Here is a 23,993-nt window from a genome sequence, read left to right as displayed (position 1 = left end):
CCCCCCGCCCGCCGCCAAATGCCGGCCCGTGGTGGGTTGTCCATTCTCAAAGTGTTAGGATCCCAGCAATGGAACCCCAGCGCCCCAGTGGCTGACTTGGGCTCTGCTTTTGTTTGTTCTTAGTGTTTATTTATTGAGAGTGGCGGGGCCTGTGAACGCTTAGCTGTGGCATGTGGGATCTGGTTCCCTGACCAGGGATCGAACCCGGGCGGCCTGCATTGGGAGCGTGGAGTCTTAGCCACTGGACCACCAGGGGAGTCCCCGCCCCACTGACTAGAGTGGGGTGTCCTTGAAAATGCAGCGTGTCCTTCAGACTCCGGGAGGGCCCCAGGGAGGCAGCCCGTTGCAAAAAAGCGGGGGTTGCCGTCACGCTGATGCGAGGAGCTGGGGAGAGTGGAGGCCGCTGAAGGGTTCTCAGGGCAAGATGGGGGACCTGTGGCTTTTCTGCATTTTCATGGTTTGTGACAAGACGGCTCTGCCCCCAGAGTCAGAAGCTGGAGGGAGGTATATTCTAGACTTCCAGTCCACGACTGATTGGGACTAGAAGATGGATTGGCGCTTAGATCTGAACTGCAGGCCCAGCGAAACCCGTGTGAGCCCGTCAGGCGGCTGTCATGTGCAAAGCTCCCCACCCCCGCGAGGGAAAGGTCTTTTCCACTGGAAGGAGGAAAGGATAAGCAGAGAGCCAGCGCGCATCCATCAGAAATCGACCACTCGATTAATATTAAACGCCTATTTGTGAAAGATCCTTGCTAGCCCTCGGGGGGCACACAGGGAAAGCAGGAGATGGCCCTGCCCAGAGGGCTGTAAGCGACGTGGCACGCAGGAGCTCACACCACCGGACACGAGCAAGCAAATCAGAAACCCAGATGGCAGGGCTGAGGACAGGACTTTAAAGTTTCCTCTAAAATCTGTCTGGTGTGGAGGTCATTATTCAGGACGCCAGGGTAGAGGTGGCTCTCCACCTGGAGTCTGCTGAAGACTTCTGAAGGTGTGGACTAGTGAGATTAAGTGCCTCGTATGTGGGACTTCCCTGGCAGTCCAGTGGTTAAGACTGCTCTTCAGATGCAGGGGGTGCAGGTTCCATGCCTGATCCGGGAGCTAAGATCCCGCGTGCTGCCCAGTGAAGCTGAAGATAATAATAATAATAATGCCTTCCATGTGCATTGCAGCAACCCTAAGACGTAGCTGCTGTGTCCAATTTTTTTGTTGTTTAGTCACTCAGTCATGTCTGACTCTTTTGTGACCCCAAGGACTGTAGCCCCCCAGGCTCCTGTCCATGGGATTTCCCAGGCAAGAGTACTGGAGTGGGTTGCCGTTTCCTTCTCCAGGGGATCGTCCTGACCCAGGGATGGAACCTGCATCTCCTGCATCGGCAGGCGGGTTCTTTACACTGAGCCACCCAGGAAGCCCTGTGTCCAGCTTTACAGAACAGTAAATGGGGCTCAGAGACGTTAAGCAATGTGCCCGAGGCCACACAGCGGAAAATGGCAGAATCCAGGACGATATCCTCTCCTCTGGAATAGCAGTCTCCAAGCTTTCTGGCAGGGACCAGATTTGTGGAAGACAGTTTTCCCATAGACCCGCGAGGGGAGGGTGGTTCAAGTACATTACACTTGTGTGTTTTTTTCTTTGTTGTTATTACATCAGCTCCACCTCAGCTCATCAGGCATTATTAGACCCTGGAGCTGGGGACCCGGCTTTGGAACATAGGGAAGCAGAAGTTGCTGGTGTTGTCTCTTGGGGCTAGGATTACTTGGCTTGACTCTCCTTTTGTTCGACTCGAGTAAAATTCCTGCAAGCCTTCGCCCCACAGCCTCTATCTTTGGGAGGAGGAGGTCCGTGACACTTTCTACCCTCAAGCACGATGTATTTTAAGCTCTGGAGAGCAGGAGACACCTCTTTGTGGGGGCCCTGCCCATGGAACCCCAGCCCCCCAGCTTCCTGAGCCGAAAGTGGAAGGAGTCACTCTCTCCCAGCCCTCAACCCTCCTCCCACTTTGCTTTCCTCTGCTGCCCGGAAATCTGCCCAGGGGACTGAGGTCTGAGAAAGTACAGTTCTGACCTCAAGCCTCGCACACCTCGGGGTGTTCATGAGGTCTACATGAAAGCCTGGCCTGCTGCTTCCTGCACCAGCATTTTCGACCAGCCCTGGAGGCCTCTCTAGAAACAGCTGCTGGGAGCCCAGTGCAGCTGGGGAAAACCAGAGCCTCGAGCCTCCCGCCGGCCTCCCTGCCGCAGCCGGGCCGTCCTCCCTGATTTCAGCGGTGGGTGCTCTCCCTGGGTGATGATGGGGGATTTAAGAGAGCTGGAGGCAAAAACACCCCACCACCACTCCCGACACCACCGCCCTGCGCCCGTATAGGAAAACCTGACGTGTGCGTTTTTCTGGATACTAACCTGGTTGATTGAAGCCTTTGGCAGGCTTATTTTCAAACACATGGAAGCGTGTTTAGGGGTGTTACTGCCTTTACCTGTCCCCCATGACATTTCAAGAAATAGCCGGCCCCACAACCAGAAATGCATTTTAAATTGATCGCCACATCGATCCTAAGTAGGTGTTCAGGGTGTCTGATAAAACGCAGCAGGTAGAGACCCGCGCTCTCTCTGCGTGCAGCCCGCCCACCGAGGCCTCAGAGGACGCGGCTCTGGGCCCTGGAGATAGCTCGGTCTGAGCAGCTCGGCGACCTGCAGCCCCCCGGCCCGTGCCTGGCTGGCGTGCCTTCTCAGCTGAAGCTCGGCTCTGTGACGAGGGCCGGCCAGCTGCGGTCCAGGCCCCTCCTCCTCCTCCTCCTCCTCCTTCAGCAGCCTCTGCTCCCACCTTTCTGTCACCCCTCCTTCCGACGAATCTGCAAGGTTTTCTTACCTTCGTTCCTTCAAGTTTCTGTCTCCGCCTCCTTTGCTGTGCTCTGAACCTCCCTAAATGTGTCGCTCGTGTCTGATCCTCACTTGTCCTTGTCTCCTTTCTCCTGAACCTTCTCAGGGTCTCTTTTCTTGGTCTTCCGTCGTCCCAGGCTCTTAATGCTGTTGAATCCACTAGATGGATGGATGGGTGACTGGCTGGCTGAGTGACTAGGGCTCCGCAGGTCGACGCTGACGTATTCTCATTACCAAACTCTGCAGACCTTACCCCGCTCCCCGCCGCAGGCGTCCAGAGGCCTCAGGCCCCGCCTGGCCCCCTCTTGTCACCTTGTCCCGGGCTCCCATGGGATTCCCGTGCAGCCAGGCGAGGCGAGCAGAAGAGAAAGGGGAAGATTCACATCTGCACGTGGCTCCCACAGAATCTTCCGATTCTCATTCTTGCCTGCTCTCCGAGTGGGGCTCTGGCTTGACGATGCTGGTGACCTTTCCTGCGAAAGGCAAGGACCTAGTGTTTTTGCTTAGAAGGTTCTCGGGGCCTCTGGGCTCATTGCGCACTCATCCGCCCGCCCGGGAGACTCGCGGCAGCAGGCCTCTGCGGGTCAGAGCTTGCGTTGAGGACTGGGCCTGCCCCGGGTCCGGTTCTGTCCCTTCCAGAAGGCCTCCCCGAAACCCTAGGCCGGACAGGAGCTCGTGGTTCCCCCCCGCTCCTGTGCTAGAATTTAGCTTAGATGACGCTCGGGGTCTCACAGAGGGCTCCAGAATTGGAACCAGCCTGTAGTTTCCATGACTTGACAGCCCCCCATGGCCGAGGCGGGCTTGCTGACCAGGCCCGGAAGGCGCCCGCAGGAGGGAACACTGTTCCGTCACCGTCGGGGCCGCCCCTGAGCAAGACCGCGCCTCCCGGGAGTGAGAGAGGGGACCGACCGCATGCTGCCGTTAGGGTTTGGCAGAGGGGTGTCCCGCTGCGGCTCACGGAGACCCTCAGAGCTCTCACTGTGCCGTGTGTGCAAAGCTCTGGAATCCAGACAGGGCGAATGCTCATAAAGAGCCAATGTGATGAATTGATACACATTTTAGAACAATTTAAATCTGTCATCCCTAATTGCGCTTTTCACAAAAGCTTCTCTGCAGCGGTGGGAGAAAAATGAGAGCGGGCGGGCGGCGAGGGCAGAGCGTACCCACCGGTCATGCAGGAGGCGTGCACCCTTCCCAAGTGCTCTGCCCTGCTGGCTGCCAGTCAGACGCCACTGCAGAAGTCTGGGTGTGAGGCGGGGCCTGCGGGGCGGAGGCCGTGCTTGCCGCGTCCCCCCACCAACCCCAAATCCTGGCTACCCACAGATGCTCCCCACTGTCCCCAAAGCTACCAAGCTGAGACCTTCTCGTTCTGTAGAGGCCGTGAGCCCCTTGCCCGGGTCACCTGGGTAGAGAACCCCGATGAGCGTCCGGTGGAAACAGTGCCAGAGGGCCGGCTGGTGGTGGGCAGCGCCCTGGGCTGCGGGGCAGGATGAGCCTGGGGTGACGGCTGAGAAGTCTGGCTATAACTCGAGGTGGGGGGTGTTGCATATGAACTAATGTGGAGTAAAGAGAAGAGATGGACTCCAGCGGAGGCGACGGAACCTGGAGACGTGAGCAGAGACCGGCTGAAAGATGAGGGCACGGCTCAGGACTTGCGGCAGGACCCGAGAGTGGGATAGATCAGTCGTCCTGCCCGTGCGCCACAGCGGTGGGGTGTTGCTTACCGCCTCCCAGGCCGTGCTCCATCTCCTAGGAGGTCTCCCTCCGAGTCACACTGTTTCTGTCCTCTGCAGGCCTTTGTACACGGGCAGTACTTAGTCCTTGTTGATTTCGTGCTTACTCTGGTTTTGTATTTAGGGGGAAAAAAGGAGCAGGAACAAATAGATAAAGAACTTGCTCAGACTGTAAGACTTACAAGTCTGTGGCTGGCTGGAAGCTATGTGATTTTCTCAAAAGGCTTGGGTCTTGTTTGTTATTTGTATCTGCTAGGACGATTGTTGCCTGCAACAATTGCTGACTGCAAGTTTTAATAGAAACAAAATCAGAGTTTTATACGTGCCAGGGATTTTATTCGTCTCATGAACAAAGAACTCAAAGGTTAGCCTGGACCCAGAGTCCTTTCAGCGTCCTGGGCGGCCATGTTCGAGCGTGACCTTCACGCTCACGAGACTGCTGCTCTGCTTCCTTGCGTTGCACCTGCATCCAGGCAGGAAGACAGGGGCGAGCGAAAAGTGCTCCTCACCTGACTCTGCCGCCTCTCCAGACCCTTCCAGATGTGTCATCTGGAAACTTCCACGTGCAGCTCATTGGCCAGACCTGTGTCACACACCCACAATTCCAGCTGCAACAGAGGCTAGAAATGCAGTTTTTTAAAGGTGGGCACAGTAATGCTCCAAACAAAACCGGGGCTCTGTTAATAAGAGAGAGAATGGAGAGACTTCCAGGTGGTCCAGTGGCTAAGACTCCATGCTCTCAATGGCAGGGGGCCCAGGTTCGATCCCTGGTCAGGGAACTGGATCCCACGTGCCACAGCCAAAACCCGGCACAACCGTGTGTGTGTGTGTCTGTGTGTGTGTCTGTGTGTCTGTGTGTGTGTGTGTCTGTGTACATCAGTCACTCAGTCATGTCTTTGCGACACCAGGCTTTGTAACCTGCCAGGCTCCTCTGTCCGTGGAATTTTTCAGGCAAGAATACTGGAATGGGTTGTCATTTCCTCCTCCGGGGGATCTTCCTGACCCAGGGATTGGACTTGTGTCTCCTGTGTCTCCAGCGTTGTGGGTGGATTCTTCACCTGCCAGCCATCAGGGAAGCCTATATATCACACACACATGTACTGAAGGGCTATTTATTATTAAAAAAAAGAGAGAGAGAATGGATATTGGGTTGGCTGCTGGCAGTCTCTGCCACTCCACTGTGAATTTAAAATGATAATTGCTGCTTTCACAATATGTACCAGCGAAGCTCTCCTGATTGCTGTACACATGTTAATTCATGGGAAGTATTATCATCCCAATATTTCAGTTGAACGAGCTGAGACAGACAGAGGTTAAAAGTTAACTGGGACGCCAGAGAAGACTCCTGAGGAGGAGTTTTCTCGCTGCTTCTCTCGGTGCCCTTTTTTGCAGGAATGAAAGGCCTGGCAGGGCAGGAGACCCAGGAAGGGCTGCTTCTAGTGCTTTTCCATTAAGCTTTCACTTCAAGGCTGCGAACACAGCAGACAGTGTGGTGAGTCCCCAAGTCTCCAGCCCGTTCTCCCAGGCAGTAGATTATCCTTCTCAATAATCTTCCCCACCGCCTTTTTTTCCTCTTTTTTTTGCCAGAAGTCCTTTCAATGAAGTGGAGGTTTCATTGGAATAATTAAACCTTCCATTTCAAGCCTCTCGTTCCAATCATCCAGGCAGATCAATTAACCAGAGGCACATTCATCTAGCTGACTGTTGACCCCTTCTCGTTGCAGACTTTTGCGCTGGGGCGGCTCACAGAGAGGGAGAGGCGTCTGTCCCTCTTTCCAAAGGGCTTGACGTCTGATGTGGTAGCAGCCTCGTTGTTTATTTTATTCAGGATCTGATTTGTATTTTTTCACCCAACAGATATATATTGAGCACCTCTGAAGAATCAGGCCCTGGGCTGAATGAGGGAGGTGGGGTTGTGGTGGAGGGTACAAAGGGGAAGCAGACGCAGTCCAGGTAGCTGAACCCCATGAACCTGTTTCCTCTTCTGTGAACTGGGGCCAGTGGTAGTAGCTACCTCACAGGGTGGCTGTATCAAATGACATCCTCCACATGCACCACTTTTCTCTTTAACTTCAGTTCAGTTCAGTTCAGTTCAGTCGCTCAGTCGTGCCCAACTCTTTGCGACCCCATGAACTGCAATCATAGCAGGCCTCCCTGTCCATCACCAACTCTCAGAGTTTACTCAAACTCATATCCATCGAGTCAGTGATGCCATCCAACCATTTCATCCTCTGTCGTCCTTCTGCCTTCAATCTTTCTGAGCATCAGGGTCTTTTCAAATGAGTCAGCTCTTTGCATCAGATGGCCAAAGTATTGGAGTTTCAACTTCAACATCAGTCCTTCCAATGAAAACCCAGCACTGATCTCCTTTAGAATGGACTGGTTGGATCTCCTTGCAGTCCAAGGGACTCTCAAGAGTCTTCTCCAACACCACAGTTCAAAAGCATCAATTCTTTGGCGCTCAGCTTTCTTCATAGTCCAACTCTCACTTCCATACATGACCACTGGAAAAACCATAGCCTTGACTAGATGGACCTTTGTTGGCAAAGCAATGTCTCTGCTTTTCAATATGCTATCTAGGTTGGTCATAACTTTCCTTACAAGGAGTAAACGTCTTTTAATTTCATGGATGCAGTCACCATCTGCAGTGACTTTGGAGCCCAAAAACATAGTCAGCCACTGTTTCCACTGTTTCCCCATCTATTTGCCATGATGTGAGAGGACCAGATGCCATGATCTTAGTTTTCTGAATGTTGAGCTTTAAGCCAACTTTTCACTCTCCTCTTTCACTTTCATCAAGAGGCTTTTTAGTTCCTCTTCACTTTCTGCCATAAGGGTGGTGTCATCTGCATATCTGAGGTTATTGATATTTCTCCCAGCAATCTTGATTCCAGCTTGTGATTCTTCCAGCCCAGTGTTTCTCATGATGTACTCTGCATATAAGTTAAATAAGCAGGGTGACAATATACAGCCTTGACCTACTCCTTTTCCTATTTGGAACCAGTCTGTTGTTCCATGTCCAGTTCTCTAAATTACTTATTTTTAATTGGAGGCTAATTGCTTTACAATATTGTCTCAGTTTCTGCCGTACATCAGCGTAAATCAGCCACAGGTATACGTATGTCCCGCCTCCCAGCCCTCCAGGCTATCACAGAGCACCCAGGCCTAAGCGCCCTGTGTCGTACAGCAAATCCCGCTGGCTGGCTGTTTTACGCACGGTATGTGTGTGTCTCCATGCTATTCTGTCCATCCGTCCCACTCTCTCCTCCCTCACTGTGTCCACAGGTCTGTTCACTTGGCTGCGTCTCCCTGGCTGCCCTGCAGATAGATTCATCAGTACCGTCTTTCTAGATTCCATATCTGCACTGATACACGTTGCTCACTTTTCTCTTTCTGACGTACTTCACTCCGTATGATAGGTTAGAACTGACTCAGATGCATTGTTTACGGCTGAGTAGTATTCCATTGTCTGTATATACCACAGCTTCTTTATCCATTCATCTTTTGGTGGACATCTAGGTTGCTTCCATGTCTTAGCTATCTGGAGCATTTTTTTTAAGTTTTGGTGTTTTGTTTTGTTTTTTTGATGTGGACCACTTTAAAGTCTTTATTGAATTTATTACAATACTGCTTCTGTTTTATGTGGGGGCTTTTTTGGCCATGAGGCATTTGGGATCTTAGCTTCCTCAGCAGGATTTGAACTTGAACCCCCTGCATTGAAAGGCAAAGTCATAACCACTGGACCCCCAGGGAAGTCCACACGTGAATTTAGGCAGCATCTGCCTATAGCAACTGCCGTGTGCCTTTTCCTGGAAGGTATTGGAGGATATGCTCCAGCCAAATGAGGGAATAGGATGTGGAGCCCAGGAAGTGAGGAGTCTGATTGGTTAGATTGGATGCTATGCTTTGTAAGTGTTAGCTGTGGTCGTGGCTGGTTTAATTAAGATCAGATGATGCTCAGTTGGTGAGGGTTGCGTTGGAATCTTAGTGGTATGAGGTCTCACCAGGTTATTTAACTCTGATCCGACTTCCTCATCATAAAATGGGGATAATAAAACTCATCTTAGCAAGCTCTAGCGAAGGTTAAGTCCGGTGGCATCTGTGAAGTGCCCTGCACACACTCAGTGCATCTGATTTATGAAGGGGTGAGCTGTCCGAAGTTTTACAAAAAGTAAAATATAGTAAGTGTGCAGAGAATGGAGTAACTGATTCTTTATACTTAAATGCCTGACCCATATTTCCAACTGTTGACATACGTTATTTTTTATTGTTTTTCAACCATGGTAATACATACGTTAAGCAGAGTTAAAGACTAAAGTAGCAGTTGTTGTTCAGTCACTGAGTCGTATCCAATTCTTTGTGACCCCATGGTCCTCTGCCTTCACTCTCCCGGAGTTTGCTCAGATTCATGTCCACTGAGTCAGTGATGCTATCTCATCCTGTGCCACCCGCTTCTCCTTCTGCCTTCAGTCTTTCCGAGCATCAGGGTCTTTTCTGATGAGTCAACTCTTTGCATCAGGGGCCAAAGTATTGGAGCTTTGAGCATCAGTCCTTCCAATGAATATTCAGGGTTGATTTCCTTTAAGATCGATTGCTTCGATCTCCTTGCAGTCCAAGGGACTCTCAAGAGTCTTCTATAGCACTGCAGTTCGAAAGCATCAGTTCTCTGGTGCTCAGCCTTCTTCATGGTCCAACTCCCTTTCACCACCAGACACATCCACAGCTGAGCATCGTTTCCGCTTTGGCCCAGCCACTTCATTCTTTTTGGAGCTGTTAGTAACTGCCCTCTGCTCTTCCCCAGGACACCTTCCAGCCCGAGCGCTTATCTTCCAGCGTCGTGTCTTTTTGCCCTTTCGTACTGTTCATGGGATTCTCCTGGCAAGAATACTGGAGCAGGTTGCCATTTCCTCCTCCAGTGGACCACGTTTTGTCAGACTTTCTCACGATGACCTGTCCGTCTTGTGTAGCCCTGCACGGCATGGCTCATAGCTTCAGTGAGTTAAGCAAGACCCTTCACCGTGACTGTGATCCATGATGGGGAGAGAGTGAAATAGGCTTGTCATAAAAAAGCATCCATCTGTCCCCAGTGCTGATCCCCAGGGGCAGCCACTTCTAACCCTTCTCCATTTTGCTTTCTTCTGCTCCTTACCTCCTTATTTCTAAGTAATGTGCTTACGTTGCTATTTAGTGATGTGTCAGTTTTAAGACATTATTTGTCGACATGCCTTTAGGTAGATGATAATTTGTCTCCCTTTCCTAGTCCCCACTCCATGCACTTACCCCACCATCGTCTTGGCACACTCTGACCAGTTTTACCTGTCACTCTATCATGACCAGGTAAATATTGTTCAAGTTGAGGCAAGTTGTATGCTGGGATTGTGTTTCCTTCTTACCTTTTTATTTTGTCCAAAGTTAATATTGCCTCTCTTTTCATTGGCTGGGGCTTTTTTAATCATAAAATGAAAGTGAAAGTGAAGTCGCTCAGTCATGTCCTACGCTTTGTGAGCCCGTGGACCGTAGCGTACCAGGCTCCTCCATCCATGGGATTCTCCAGGCAAGAATACTGGAGTGGGCTGCCACTCCTTCTCCAGGGGATCTTCCCGACCCAGGGATCAAACCCAGGTTTCCCACATTGGAGGCAGATGCTTTAACCTCTGAGCCACCAGGGAAGCCCTTTTTTTTTTTATCATACCTGTCCTCAATTTTTTTCTGTCTGACTCTCACACCTGTCATTTGCCCAATGATGTCTAAGTTATCAAGGATGTCAGATAACCACTCATTACTCCCCCTGGCCCTCCATGGTCCTGCTGCAGTCTTGGCCAGCTTCTCTTTGCTGCATCCCTGTCATCCTGGAACACTCCTTGCTGCTCTGTTTCCTGGCCTTAATATTTTTGTTTTATTCTCTCATTTTGCTGGCGTATATCCTACAGTAGCTTCCTAAGAAAGGATGCATGGAAGCTGGATGCTTAGAGTCCTTGCCTCTCTGAAAATAGCATCATTCTGCTTTCGCACACAATAGTTCGGTAAGGTATAGAATCCTGGGTTTAGAAGTATTTTCCATCGGAAACGTGAAGGTGTCATCTCACTGTCCCCCACTTTCCAGCATCACTGTTGAAAGATCTGATGCCAGACTTACTTCTAGTCCTTTGCACATGGCCTGATGTTTCCTCCCAGGAAGATTTTAGGGTCTCCTTTTATTCCTCAGTGCCCTAAAATTTCAGGATGATACTCCGAGAAGGTTCTTCTCCACTAATTTGTACTGAGTGCTCAAAGGACCCTTCAAAACTAAATACTCATGTTTTTGCATGTGGAGAATCCTCTAATACTAGTGTCTCTGATAATTTCATCCCGTAATTGATACTGTATCCCCACAAGACATACAAGAAAGGAAGCATACTTCTGTAACCTCTTTCTAAGATTTCGCGTTATTGGATATTAGACTTCCTAAATTGACCTCATTCCCCCTCCTCCTTTCTTATTTTCATTCTCTTTAACTTTTTATTAACTTTTGGGGATATTTCCTCAACTTTATCTTCTAACTTTTCTATTGATTTTAAGCTTCCACTTACTTGATTTTAATCTCTTAAGAACTTTTTCTTGTTCTTCGATTGTCCCCTTGTCAAAGCACCCTGCATTGTTCTATGGCCGCAGTATCGTACCTGCTCTCTTCATGGATTTTAATTATTGGATTTTTTTTTTTTTTCAGTTTTCTCTTGTGTGCGTTGTCAGCTTCCTGCAGCTTCCTTGTGGCGGTTTGCCTCTTTCGATATCTTCCTTTCACATGGAGACTTTTCTCAAACATGGAGAGATCCTTGGCTGTGTATTTATTCTTATGCGACAGGCAACACAAACTGTGCTCCAAGCTCTGCTTGCGTCGTGGGCTTCGCTGGAGGGCGAATAATCGCTGGCTGATTGTGCTTGAATAACGCCGACGACAGGAAGCTCATAACTCACCAAGCAATTGAGTCCTCCTTTAAGAAGCAAGAGCTGTTTTGAATCCTGAGCCAGTATCTGCTCTGCTATCTTAAGAGCTTGGTTTTAGTTCTGTCTTACACTTGTTAAAGTGATATTTCAGGGACATTTTGTACATACACCTACTGGGTGTAAGTGAAAGTCGCTCAGTCGTGTCCGACTCTCTGCGAACCCATGAACTATATAATCCATGGGATTCTCCAGGCCAGAACACTGGGGTGCGTAGCCTTTCCCTTCTCCAGGGGATCTTCCCAACCCAGGGATCAAACCCAGGTCTCCCGCATTGCAGGCGGATTCTTTACCAGCTGAGCCACCAGGGAAGCCCAAGGATACGAGAGTGGGTAGCCTTTCCCTTCTCCAGGGGATCTTCCGGACCCAGGAATCAAACCGGGGTCTCCTGCATTGCAGGGGGATTCTTTACCAACTGAGCTATCAGGGAAGCCCCACACCTACTGATGAGAGTCGTTTAAAAGGTGAACTTTTTTTAAGGCAATTCTAGGGACTGTACAGTAGTGATTTAAAGGAAGTCCACATCCTGCCTTCCACACTAATGATGACTTTGAACCTGTCCAAGGCCTGATTTTTCTTGGCTGTACTGTAGTGATGATGGTGGTGATGATGGTCATGGTGGTGGTGGTGGTGGTGATGTTGATGGTGATAAAACCACCTGTCTTAAAGAGTTCTCCAGCAGTTAGGCTTAGCCAAGTGCCTGGCAGAGTAAATAGTCTGCAAGCACAGGGATGATGTTTCCACCAGCTGAATGTTAAACCGATGAGTCAGTCTCTCAGGAAACATATCCTCTCTCCGACCTTAGGACCAAGTTGGTAGTTGGGTGGGTGTGTGCTCGGTCGCCTCTGACTCTGCAACCCTGTGGACTGCAGTGTGCCAGACTCCTCTGTCCATGGGATTTCCCAGGCAAGAATACCTGAGTTGGCTGCCATTTCCTACACAAACCTGCTTTCCCTTTCCTGCAATTAAAACCTGTCTTACAATTAATTTTCTTAAAGCTTTTTCTTCTGATTATAAGAGAGGAAAAATGCAAGTGCATTCTTCTTTTTTAATGCAAATACAGAGAAGTGTCATTTCCCTGGGTGGGGTTGTGGGGCATGGCCGGCCCTGCCCTGAGGACGGTGCTGAGCAGACCAAGGAGATGGTGACCTCCAGAGAAGCCCGTCTCCCCGCCCCCACCCCTGGGGCTGAGGGTCTGTGACAGCTCACTCCTATCCAAGCTGACACCCGACAACAAGAGCTTCTGTCGGCCCTGGGAGATCTGGTGTCACCTGTGATTAATCCTCAAAGCCAAAACCCAGCAAGTGTCTGATTAAACGATGGTGTCCCGGGTCCCTGTCACCTCCGAGTGGAGCTGTGGGAGTCACCACCAAGGGACCCCAGCAGCTCTCAAGACAAGTGTCTGCCCCTCCTCACCTTCCCCCTCCCCAGCCTCCCTTCGCCCCAAACCCACAGCCCCAGCTGGGCCCCTGGAGGGCCTGATGGACAAGACGGCCTTGCCGGTCACCACAGGGAACGGGGAAGCACCGGCATGTCCCTGCCCAAACCCGCAGGCGTAGGTGCCTGAGACGTGACTCTCAGTGAAGGGAACCCTTCTGGACTCGGGAGCGTGGTTTGCTACTTTTGACCTGATGAGTTAGCAGCTGATTAGAACTGCTCTGCTCTGCAGATGTTTCAATCAGAGGCTTCTGACGGGCTTGCACTTGGCCACGAGCAGCCCCATGGTACCATCTGGCCTTCTCTCCACGCCCGAGTGTGGGGACCCGGGGCCGGTGGCCTTCCCACTGTCTGTGGGTGCGAACCAAAGCCCTTGTCCTGCAGCAGCTCCAGGTCCCGGTCCACGGCGTGTCCATCCCCTGGAGAGATGCAGGCTCCGGGATCATTTCGTTCTTTCCTTCCAGAGCAGGGCCCCCCTTCGCTGTTTGAGAGGTTCTCTGTGCTAACTCGGACCATCTTCCCCCTCACAGATCCTGGCCCGCACGACTCCACACCCAGGAGACTGGCTGAGGGCAGGCCCAGCCCCAGCTGGGAGGAGTAGAAAGAAGTCAGACGTCAGTGACCAGTGACGGGCAGGCACGTCCACCTGCCGGGCGCCGACCCTATGCCAGGTACGTCACATCATCTCTTTTATGTAAAATAAATGTAAAGCGAGGGTTTCCTGAGACTCACCAGGGGAGCAGAGAGGGGTGGTTTCCAGGCAGAGGGAGGCGCAGGAAGCAGGCGCTGAGCGAGCGGGCATCTGGCGGAGAATTGAGGTCAGTCAGCTGGGATGTGACCATCGGGGCTGGCGGGAGGCTTCAGCTTGAAGGTCGAGACAAAGATGCTAAACTGTGCCATAGCAGAGAGGGCTCCACACGATCAATGTTTCCAGTGAATGAGGAAGGGCCGTGAGGCCAGCAGCTGCCACGGGGCTGTCCACTGGCCGGCAGTCTCCTTGGCCTGTAAAAAGGTGAGCAAAGGACTTCCCTAGTGGCCCAGGGGTTAAGGCTCCACCCTTCTACTGCACGGGGTGTGGATTCAATTCCTGATGAGAGAACTAAGATCCCACATTCTGTGTGATCAAAAAATAATAATAAAGAACTTTAAAAAAAAATAGGTGTGCAAAATAGCCCTTCCTGTAGAACGTGGCCTGGGAGCCTTGAACATGTTTTTCAGCAGGTTTCTCTCAACCGCAGCAGGTGCCTGTAGGTGAGTACCCAGGAGGCAGCACCACCAGAGACCCAGGTTCTTTCCACTTCTCTGCTCTGCATCGTGAGGGTGTTAGTTTTGTCCTTAGAGGAGTCCTCAGGTCACATGATGGCTGCAGCAATCCCAGCATCACACACACCTTCACACGCCAGCACCCCGGTGCTCAAGGACTGTATCCCTTCCTTGTGTTCCTATCAAAGGTCAAGGAAGAGCACCAGAATTGCCCCCCAGCAGACTTCCTGCAGGTTCTACAGGTCATAAAGACTTCACATACTTAGTCTGACATCAAACAAGACTACCTTGTTATGTAGAGACCAAAAAAAGATCCACCTCTTGCTCAGAAGTTGCTCCCTGAAACATGAGGCCACCTGGTTCCTGAAGACAATAGGGATTCCATAAGCAGGAAAAGGGGATGAACGAAGCGGTGTTCGCCCACTTAATGACTTGCTGAGTCAACTTCTTAGGATGTTGACTCTTTAAAAATAGTGAAGGTTGAGTGTATTTTCCTTTGTGAATGGAAAACTATCATGCTGATGCGTTGTCAGAGTGAGTGCTTGTAGGAGATGTATTTGTGTTGCACTAAACCACGAACTCTCCCCACGTGACCCAGGTGGCCAGTGCTTAGGATATGAGCAAAAGGGCAAAGGTCATTGGATGGAACGTCCCCATTTTTCACCTCTGTAAACCAGTTGTTGCTCATAATAGCACATAGATATTTTTACTCAAGGTGCTTGGGTTGTTCATAGCAAAAGCCCACTTAAAACAGCTCAGATTAATGGGGAGATTCTTGACGGAACAAGAACCAGACATTACAAGTGGCCAAGGCTCACAGGGCTGGGAAGTAGAGTGGTACACTCAGAGAGACGATGCCAGCGGCTTCTCCAGGGTCCTCGGGGTCTCTCACTGCAGCTGCACCAGCAGACGTACTTCCTCCGCCTGCCATACACCATCTCTGCCTCCGCAGCCTCAACCTGCCTGGGCGCGTTACTGCAGCCACATGCAGCCCCCAGCCACTCTGACGCAGCTTCTAGCTAATTGCCCCCAGCACACTCACCCGCCCCACTCTCTCTTTCAGTCAGTTCAGTCACTCAGTCGTGTCCAACTCTTTGCGACCCCATGGACTGCAACACACCAGGCCTTCCTATCCATCACTAACTCCTAGAGTTTACTAAAACTCATGTCCATCATGTCGGTGATGCCATCCAACCATCTCATCTTCTGTCATCCCCTTCTCCTCCTGCCTTCAGTCTTTCCCAGCATCAGGGTCTTTTCCAGTGAGTCAGTTCTTCACATCAGGTGGCCAAAGTATTGGAGTTGCAGCTTCAGCATCAGTCCTTCCAATGAACATTCAGTACTGATTTCCTTTAGGAGGAACTGGTTGGATCTCCTTGCAGTCCAAGGGACTCTCAAGAGTCTTCTCCAACACCACAGTTCAAAAGCATCAATTCTCTGGTGCTCAGCTTTCTTTATAGTCCAACTCTCACATCCATACATGACTACTGGAAAAACCATTGCTTTGACTAGATGGACCTTTGTCAGCAAAGAGATGTCTCTGCTTTTTAATACGCTATCTAGGTTGGTCATAGCTTTCCTTCCAAGGAGTAAGTGTCTTTTAATTTCATGGCTGCAGTCACCATCTGCAGTGATTTTGGAGCCCAAGAAATAAAGTCTCTCACTGCTTCCACTGTTTCCCCATCTATTTGCCATGAAGTGATGGGACCGGATGCCATGATCTTCGTTTTCTGAATGTTGAGTTTTAAGCCAGCTTTTTCACTCTCCTCTTTCACTTTCATCAAAAGGCTCTTTAGTTCCTCTTCACTTTCTGCTATATGGGTGGTGTCATCTGCATATCCGAGGGTTATTGTATTTCTCCCAGCAATCTTGATTCCAGCTTGTGCGTCATCCAGTCTGGCATTTTGCATGATGTACTCTGCATATAAGTTAAATAAGCAGAGTGACAATATACAGCCTTGAAGTACTCCTTTCCCAATTTGGAACCAGTCCATTGTTCCATGTCCGATTCTAACAAACAGCTGACAAACAGGTGACGCGGTGATAAAGAACCCACCTGTCAATGCAGGAGACATAAGAGGTGTGGGGGTTCGATCCCTGGGTCAGAAAGATCCCCTGGAGAAGGAAATGGCAACCCTCTCCAGTATTCTCGCCTGGAGAATCCCATGGACAAAGGAGCCTAGTGGGCTACAGTCCATGGGGTCACAAAGAGTCAGACACGACTGAGCGCGCAGGCACAGACATAAGATCTGTGGCCATCTGAGGACGGGAGTGAGAAGGCAGATATTAGATAGTGGTGTCTCTGTTGCCCTAGACTGGGCTGTCATCTTCGTTACTGATTCTTTTTTTCTTTTTTCAAAGTTTGCAAGTAATACGATGAAACGTGTGTGTTGTAAATAGTACTGATAACATCCAAGTTGTCCTGCCCAGTAACCTCAGAATTCATCCTGCTTCTTAGATAGAATCAGTGTAATCAGAGCCTCTCAAACCTCCCCCTCCCTCCTTCCCCTCCCCTCCCCTCTCCCTGTTTCTCGCTGGCCTTCTCTTTCTCACACACACACACACACACACACACACGCACACACACACACACACACACACACACACACAGCCCTACCTCTGTAATTACAGGTGTTGCCTTACATGAGTGACTTTACACTGCATTGTGTTATTTTTCCGACACCAAATGTGTGATGTTTTCCCGACACCACGCACGTGTCATATTTTCCACAAGTTCAGTTCAGTTCTGACACTGCCCAGAGGCAGCCAGGCCACCACAGGCCCAGGGCTCGGCCCTTACGCCTGCCCCACCTCGGGCACTGGCCCCGCCCCCTGCCCCACCTCGGGCACTGGCCCCGCCCCCTGCCCCACCTCGGGCACTGGCCCCGCCCCCTGTCCCACCCCGGACACTGGCCCCGCCCCCTGCCCCACCTCGGGCACTGGCCCCGCCCTGGGCCGCCTGCACTCTGGCTCGGCAGCCGCAAGTCAGGGTCTCCCGAGCCTCCTGGCCAGGTGCTGTGTTTGCCGGCATGACTCACAGAACTCGGGAAAACACTGTACTTTATTACGACAGTTTATTGTCAAGGACACAAATGAAAGCACCCGCGAGGAGCCCCCGGACACAGAGGCGTCTGTTCCCTGGCTTTGAGATGGCACCCGTGCCAGCAGGGCCTTGAGTTCGGAAACTTGGAAGCTCTTTGCGTCGCGCTGTGCAGGGGTTTTTATCAAGTGTTATTACGTAACCATGATTGATTAACTCATTATCGGAATGGTGATTGGACTCAATCTTTAGCCTCTCTCCCTTGAAAGTTATAATCTTATAATCACTTGCTTGGTTTTTCAGTTCCCATCCTGAAGCTCCTGGGGCCCCTTACCCAAGAGTCATCTCATCACCATCCAAAAAAACAGTCTTATCCCTCTGGGGGATATCCCTCTCGGAATCCTGGAGCTCCTTGCTCAGAACCAGGGGCAAAGACCAAATATATGTTTCCAATTGTATTTACTTATTAATTTCGCCTGCACTGGGTCTTCCCTGATCTGTGTGGGCTTTCTCCAGCTGCGGCGAGCAGGGGCTCCTCTCTGGTCTCATCGCGCAGGTGTCTCATCGCGGTGACTGCTCTTGTTGCAGAGCGTGGGCTCTAGGCTGTGGTCCTCAGTAGTGTGGGGCACAGGCTCAGTTGTCCCTCGGCATGCGGAATCTTCCCAGACCAAGGATCAAACCTATGTCCCCTGCTTTGGCAGGGAGATTCTTAACCACTGGACCACCAAGATCAGATCAGATCAGATCAGTCGCTCAGTCGTGTCCAACTCTTTGCAACCCCATGAATCGCAGCACGCCAGGCCTCCCCCAAATCCATTTTAAATTATACAACATGTATGAATATATGCATGTATTTACTTTTTAAAAAACAATGTCTTGGAATCTTTTTTATGTTACCACATATTTTCAAATGTCATTCCATAATGCAAAAGGATCATAGAATATCTACTGAAGAATGTCTGGATTGCTTACATTTTTTCTAACTACAAATAATGTTAAATGTTCAAATAAAAACTTGGGGGGAAATTAAATATCCATTTTAGAGAAATGAAGAAATAAATTATGGTATATCCTGGCAATGGAATAATATATACAGCAGTTAAGAATGAATAAACCAATAGAAATTAAGGGATTGTCAGATTAGATTTAAAAAATAAGATCTCTTATCATCTACAGGAGAAAAACCTTATATCCAAAGGTACTGGGCTGGCCAAAAGGTTCGTTTGGGTTTTCCCATTTTACTTTGAGGCAAATGGAGATGCAACATATTGAAACTTAACCGGTGTCACTAAAGCAGCACTCAGAGGGAAATTTATAGCTATACATGTTAATATTTTTTTTAAAGATCTCAAATCAGTAACCTGACCTTCCACTTTGTGAAACTAGAAAAAAAAGAGCAAAGTGAACCTGAAGTGAACAGAAGGAAGGAAGTAACGCATATTAGGACAAAAATAAATGAGTTAGAGAACAGAAAAGCAATAGAGATAATTAGTGAAACCAAAAGTTGTTCTTTGAAATATCAACAAACCCTGAGCTAGACTGACCAAGAAAAAAAGAGAGATGATTCAAATTACTAGATCAGGAATAAGAGAAAGGACACTACTACTAACCTTGTTGAAGAAATGAGGCAAAATAAAAATAAAGGAAAAATATGAATGTTGTTTCCAATAAATTTGGTTACTTACCTGAGATGGACAGATTCCTAGAAAGACACAAGCTATTGAAACTGACTCAAGAAAAACAGGAAATATGAGCAAAGGTACAGCAAGTGAAGAATTAGTAATCAAAAACCTACCCACCAAGAAAAGCCTCTACCAAACAAAGACAAAAGCATGCCTGCTCTTCATTAACTTTCCCAAAAAGTAGAGGAAGGAACACTTCCTAGTTTGCTCTATGAGATAAAAATTATCCTGATGTCAAAACCAGTTGGACATCTTGAGGAAAGAAAAGTACCAACTAATCTCTCATAGCTATGGATGCCAGAAGGCTCAAAAACATACTAGCAAACCAAGTCCAGCCAATCTGTAACAAACTGGGATTTACAGCAAGAATGCAAGGTTTAATGGCTGAAAATCAGTTAATGTCATATATTAATAGAATCAAAACTAAAAACTATACGGTAATCTCAATGAATGCAGAGAAAGCATTTGACAAAATCAAGCATCGTTTTTGCAACAAAATTACTCAGGGAGTTTCCTCAACCTGATGAAGGATGTCTGAAACACACACACTGAACCCGGTGACGTTGTACTTAATGGTGAGAGACGATGCTGTTCCCCTGTGGTCAAGAACAAGACAAGGATGTCCATTCCTGCCCCTTCCGTGTAACACTGTGTTAGAAGTGCTAGCCTGCGGAATTAGAGAGGGGGGAAAAAGAAAAGGAAAGGCATCCATATTGAAAAGACAAATAAAATGAAGACTATAGCCCACGTTTATAATGCCATCCAAAAGAATAAAACACTTAGGAATAAATTTAGCAAAAGAAGTGTACACTGGAAACTACAATGCATTGCTGAAAGAAATTAGAGACCTGAATTAGCAGAAACACAGTCCATATTCTCTTTGCGACCCCATGGACTGTAGCCCACCAGGCTCCTCTGTCCGTGGTATTCTCCAGGCAAGAATACTGGAGTGAGTCACCGTTCCCTTCTCTAGGGGATCGTCCTGACCTGGGATTGAAGCGGCCTGTCTTACCTCTCCAGCATTAGCGGGTGGGTGCTTTACCACTAGCACCACCTGGAAGCCATGTTCTCGAAGCATAACATGTAACTGGTAGATAGTATTACTGTTTAAATTAATCTACATATTCAGTGTATTCACTGTCAAAATCCCAGATTTTTTTTTTTTGCAAGTATTGGCAAGCTGATTCCTAAAATTCACATGGAACTGCCAAGGGCCCTGAATAGACAAAACAGTCTGAAATGGGAGGAACAAGGTTGGAAGACTCACACTTCCCAATTTTAAGACTTAGCTATGCATCTACAGTAATGAAGACAGGTCAAGGGAATTGAATTGACAGTCCAGAAATAAACACTTGAACTTTTATGGGCAATTGATTTTGACAAAGGTGCTAAGACCATTCAATGGGGAAAGAAGAATCTTTCCAACAAATTGTGCTGAGACAACTGAGTGTGTGTGTGTGTGTGTGCGCGTGAGTGTGTGTGTGTGCGTGCGTGCACGTTCAGTCACTCAGTCGTGTCCGAATCTTTGCGACCCTTTGGATGGTAGCCCGCCAGGCTCCTCTGTCTGTGGGATTTTTCAGGCAAGAACACTGGAGTGGGCTGCCATTTCCTCCTCCAGGGGATCTTCCCCACCCAGGGATGGAACCCATGTCTCCTGTGTGTCCAGCATTGGCAGGCAGATTCTTTACCCACTGAGCCATCAAGGAAGTCCCAGGACAACTGAATATCCACATGTAAAAAACAGTTGGACCCTTACCTCACACCGTACACAAAAATTAATTCAAAAATGCATCATAAGCCTAAATGTGAGAATTAAAAGTATAAAACTGTTAGAAAACTAAGTAGAAGTAAATCTTTATAACCTTGAGTTAAATAAGCAGTGGTTTCCTAAATACACACCAAAACCACAAGTGAAAAAAGAAATTGGACTACATCAGAATTAAAAGCTTTTATGCTACAAATAATACCTTTAAGAAAAGGAAAAGATAAGTGACAGGAGAAAATACCTGCAAATCATATCTGACTTGTATCCAGAACACATAAAAAATCCATAATAAAAACAGTGCAGCTTAAAAACGGGCAAAGGATTTGAACAGACGTTTCTCAAGGCACAAGTGACCAATACACACAAAGGATGTTCAGTCGTTAGTCTTCAGAGAAATCAAATCAAAGCCACAGTGAAATACCAGTTCCCGCCAGCTCAGACGGCTACAGTAAAAAAAAAAAAAGATGGACAGTAACAAGTGTTGACAAGAATGTGGATAAATCTGAACCTCGTATGTTGCGAGCAGGAATATAATAGGGTGCAGTCACTTTGAGAAATAGTTTAGCAGTTCCTCAAAATGTTAAAACAGAGTTACCATATGGCTCATCAGTTCTACTTCTGCCTATCTGCCCAAGGGAAATAAAAACGCCTCTGCAAAAAAACTTGCATGTGAATCTTCACAGCAGCACAATTCATAATAAGCAGACAACCCGAATACTCGTCGATGGATGGATAAACAAGGTGCGATATAGCCAAACAATGAAGAAGTGTTCCTCAGTAAAGAGCAGTGCTGAAACATGCCGCATGCAGCACTGATGAACCTTGAAAGGGAGCCAGTCAGAAAAGACCAGGTACTATGTGATCCCGTTCAAGTGAAATGGCCGGAAGAAGCAAGTCTACAGGTTCAGTAGGTGGGTGACTGCCTAAGGCTGCGGAGGGGCGGTCTTGGAGGCAAGTGGAGAGTGACTGCTACCCTTGGTAGGAAGTTTCTTTGGGGGGTGATGAATATTTTCTAAAATGAATTGTGTTCTGGGAATATACTAAAAAGCATTGAATTGTACACTTTTAAAAAGGTGAATTATATGGTACATGAATTGTATCTCAGCAAAGCTGTTTTTAAAAATGAATGGATTAGGTCTGTATGTATCAACTTAGGTAAATCTCAATAAATGCATAAAGGAAAAAAACAAGTTGAAAAAGGAAACAAGAAAGCGTATAGTATGACACCGTTTATGTGAAACTGTAAAACAAAAAGTATAGTGTATATTGTTTTCCGAAAGATAAATTCTTAGTAAGATATAAAAACTTGGATGGAAAGGATATACACCAACTGCAAAATGTCCCCTTTCTATAATTTTTCATTTTATGACCTATTCATCCATTGTTTATGTTTAGCACATAAAGAATTATATTGTCTGTATTCACATGCCTTTCTTTCTTAAATAAAAGGTAAAATGCTGTATATTCTTTTCTCTACCTTCTTTAACGGTAGATCCCGATCTCTCCAGAGGTGATAGAGCTCGTCCGGCGAGGCTCTTTGATTAACGGTGTTGGGGTTTGTATCTGGAAGGAGGAGCGCCCGAGATGGACGACTACATGGAGACGCTGAAGGATGAGGAGGACGCCCTGTGGGAGAATGTGGAGTGCAACAGGCACATGCTCAGTCGCTACATCAACCCTGCCAAGCTCACACCCTACCTGCGCCAGTGCAAGGTCATCGACGAGCAAGATGAAGACGAGGTGCTCAACGCCCCCATGCTGCCGTCCAAGATCAACCGGGCAGGTAACCCCAGCGGGTTCTCTCCAGCAAGCAGCAGCAATGTGAAGTTTCCCTCACTCCGGGGTTTCTTAACTGGAGTCCACACACCTCTGGCCACCCCTGGTCCCCCACCCAGCTGTCCATGTGCAGAGCAGATCTGTGAACTTGGACAGGGGGATGGAGACGGTGCCTCTTTATTTACTAACCTACACCAAGACTTAGCATTCCCTCCAGTTATGAACATAGCCGAGCAATAGACCACAGTGATTAGCAGTACTTGTGACCTTGTCAACAGTGAGCATTCCAGATAGCTTATCACATTTCAGCTATTAGAGATATTCCAAAATACCATTTATACTCATCTCTCCCTTGAAATTATTGCAGTTATTAGACCTGCTGAGAGATTGAGTTATTTAATGCATTAATAAAGAAGCACATTTATTATGGAGCCACAAATTTAATATTTGTTAACTGTATCTTCTTATAATTGATTCCCTTTATAATCCAATATATTTTATCAGTTTAAAAATAGTATTTTGATAAAGAGTCCATAGGCTTTTCCAGACTGCCTAGGGGTCCATGACACTTTATTACATTCATTAAAGGTAAAATAAGTGTGGTCTGTGAACATTGTTCTGCTTTTATATACGTATGTGTGTGTATACACATATATGTTTGTAACAAAATACATCTTTGTGTGTAAGCATGTGGTCACAATATAAAATACATTTCTTTCTGTGGTTCCCAGTTTAAGAGGCTTGAAACTCACTTGCCCACAGTATGATGGGCGATGAGTAGCTTGTAGGCTGTGCTTCTCTTTTGCTTATATGACAGACATCACTAATCACAGCAAGCTTTCCTGCTGAGCTTGGATGTAACTTTAGAACCCCTCTCAACACAGTGCTCCAGGTAGCTCTGACAAACGTCAATTGACATAAGATGAAGTTTATTTATTAAGTCTATCCTAGGGGAAGTGTAGAGTTTTAGGACCTCAAAGGAAGAAATAACTGAAAATAAAATGTTTAAGGAAGGGTCAAGAAATGGAAACAGTAAGTGGACCCAGTAGGATAAACACTGAAAACTGCCAAGGAAATTACACTTAAAGATATTTCCAGACTATGTGATAATCCCATTGAAGAACATGGAGCTGCCCTGCTTTCTATGACTTTTCCTGGGTCCCCATCCAAATACTGGTCTTCCAGGTCTGAACCCCAGAGAGCCATAGATTACTGTGTAATTGCTGCTGCACCTCCATCCTCCTTCTATCATAGATGAGCTGTTACCTGTGTGGTTAATTTTAGCCCCATTCAGTTGGGAAGCTCTTTAAAACCGCTGGTTTCCTATGGCTACAATTCCATTTATTCTGGTTCTACCAACTCCTTGTAGAAAGGAAAGTGTTAGTTGCTCACTCATGTCAGACTGTTTGTGACCCCACGGACTGTAGCCCACCAGGCTCC

General features: G+C 48.1%; 1 protein-coding gene across 3 annotated transcripts in view; it reads left to right on the top strand.

The window, feature by feature from the left end:
* CARD11 (caspase recruitment domain family member 11) overlaps positions 1–23,993 on the top strand; it is a 58,288-nt gene that overhangs the window by 4,487 nt on the left and 29,808 nt on the right. For 2 of the 3 annotated variants that reach the window (XM_086376790.1, XM_086376789.1), the window contains exons 2-3: positions 13,558–13,698; positions 22,348–22,560. In XM_086376790.1, the coding sequence (XP_086232916.1) occupies positions 13,692–13,698; positions 22,348–22,560 (220 nt within the window). In that variant the 5' untranslated portion in view covers positions 13,558–13,691. Of the gene's footprint in view, positions 1–13,557; positions 13,699–22,269; positions 22,561–23,993 lie in introns of all 3 variants that reach the window. The other variant, XM_086376791.1, reaches the window with a different exon arrangement.

This window comes from Bos grunniens, chromosome 25 (assembly GCF_055505025.1).
Source record: "Bos grunniens cultivar Pamir isolate PY7600 chromosome 25, Bosgru_T2T1.0, whole genome shotgun sequence".
NCBI lineage: Eukaryota > Metazoa > Chordata > Mammalia > Artiodactyla > Bovidae > Bos > Bos grunniens.
The sequence above is the reverse complement of the archived record's forward strand: the minus strand, read 5'-3'. Positions and strand labels throughout refer to the sequence as shown.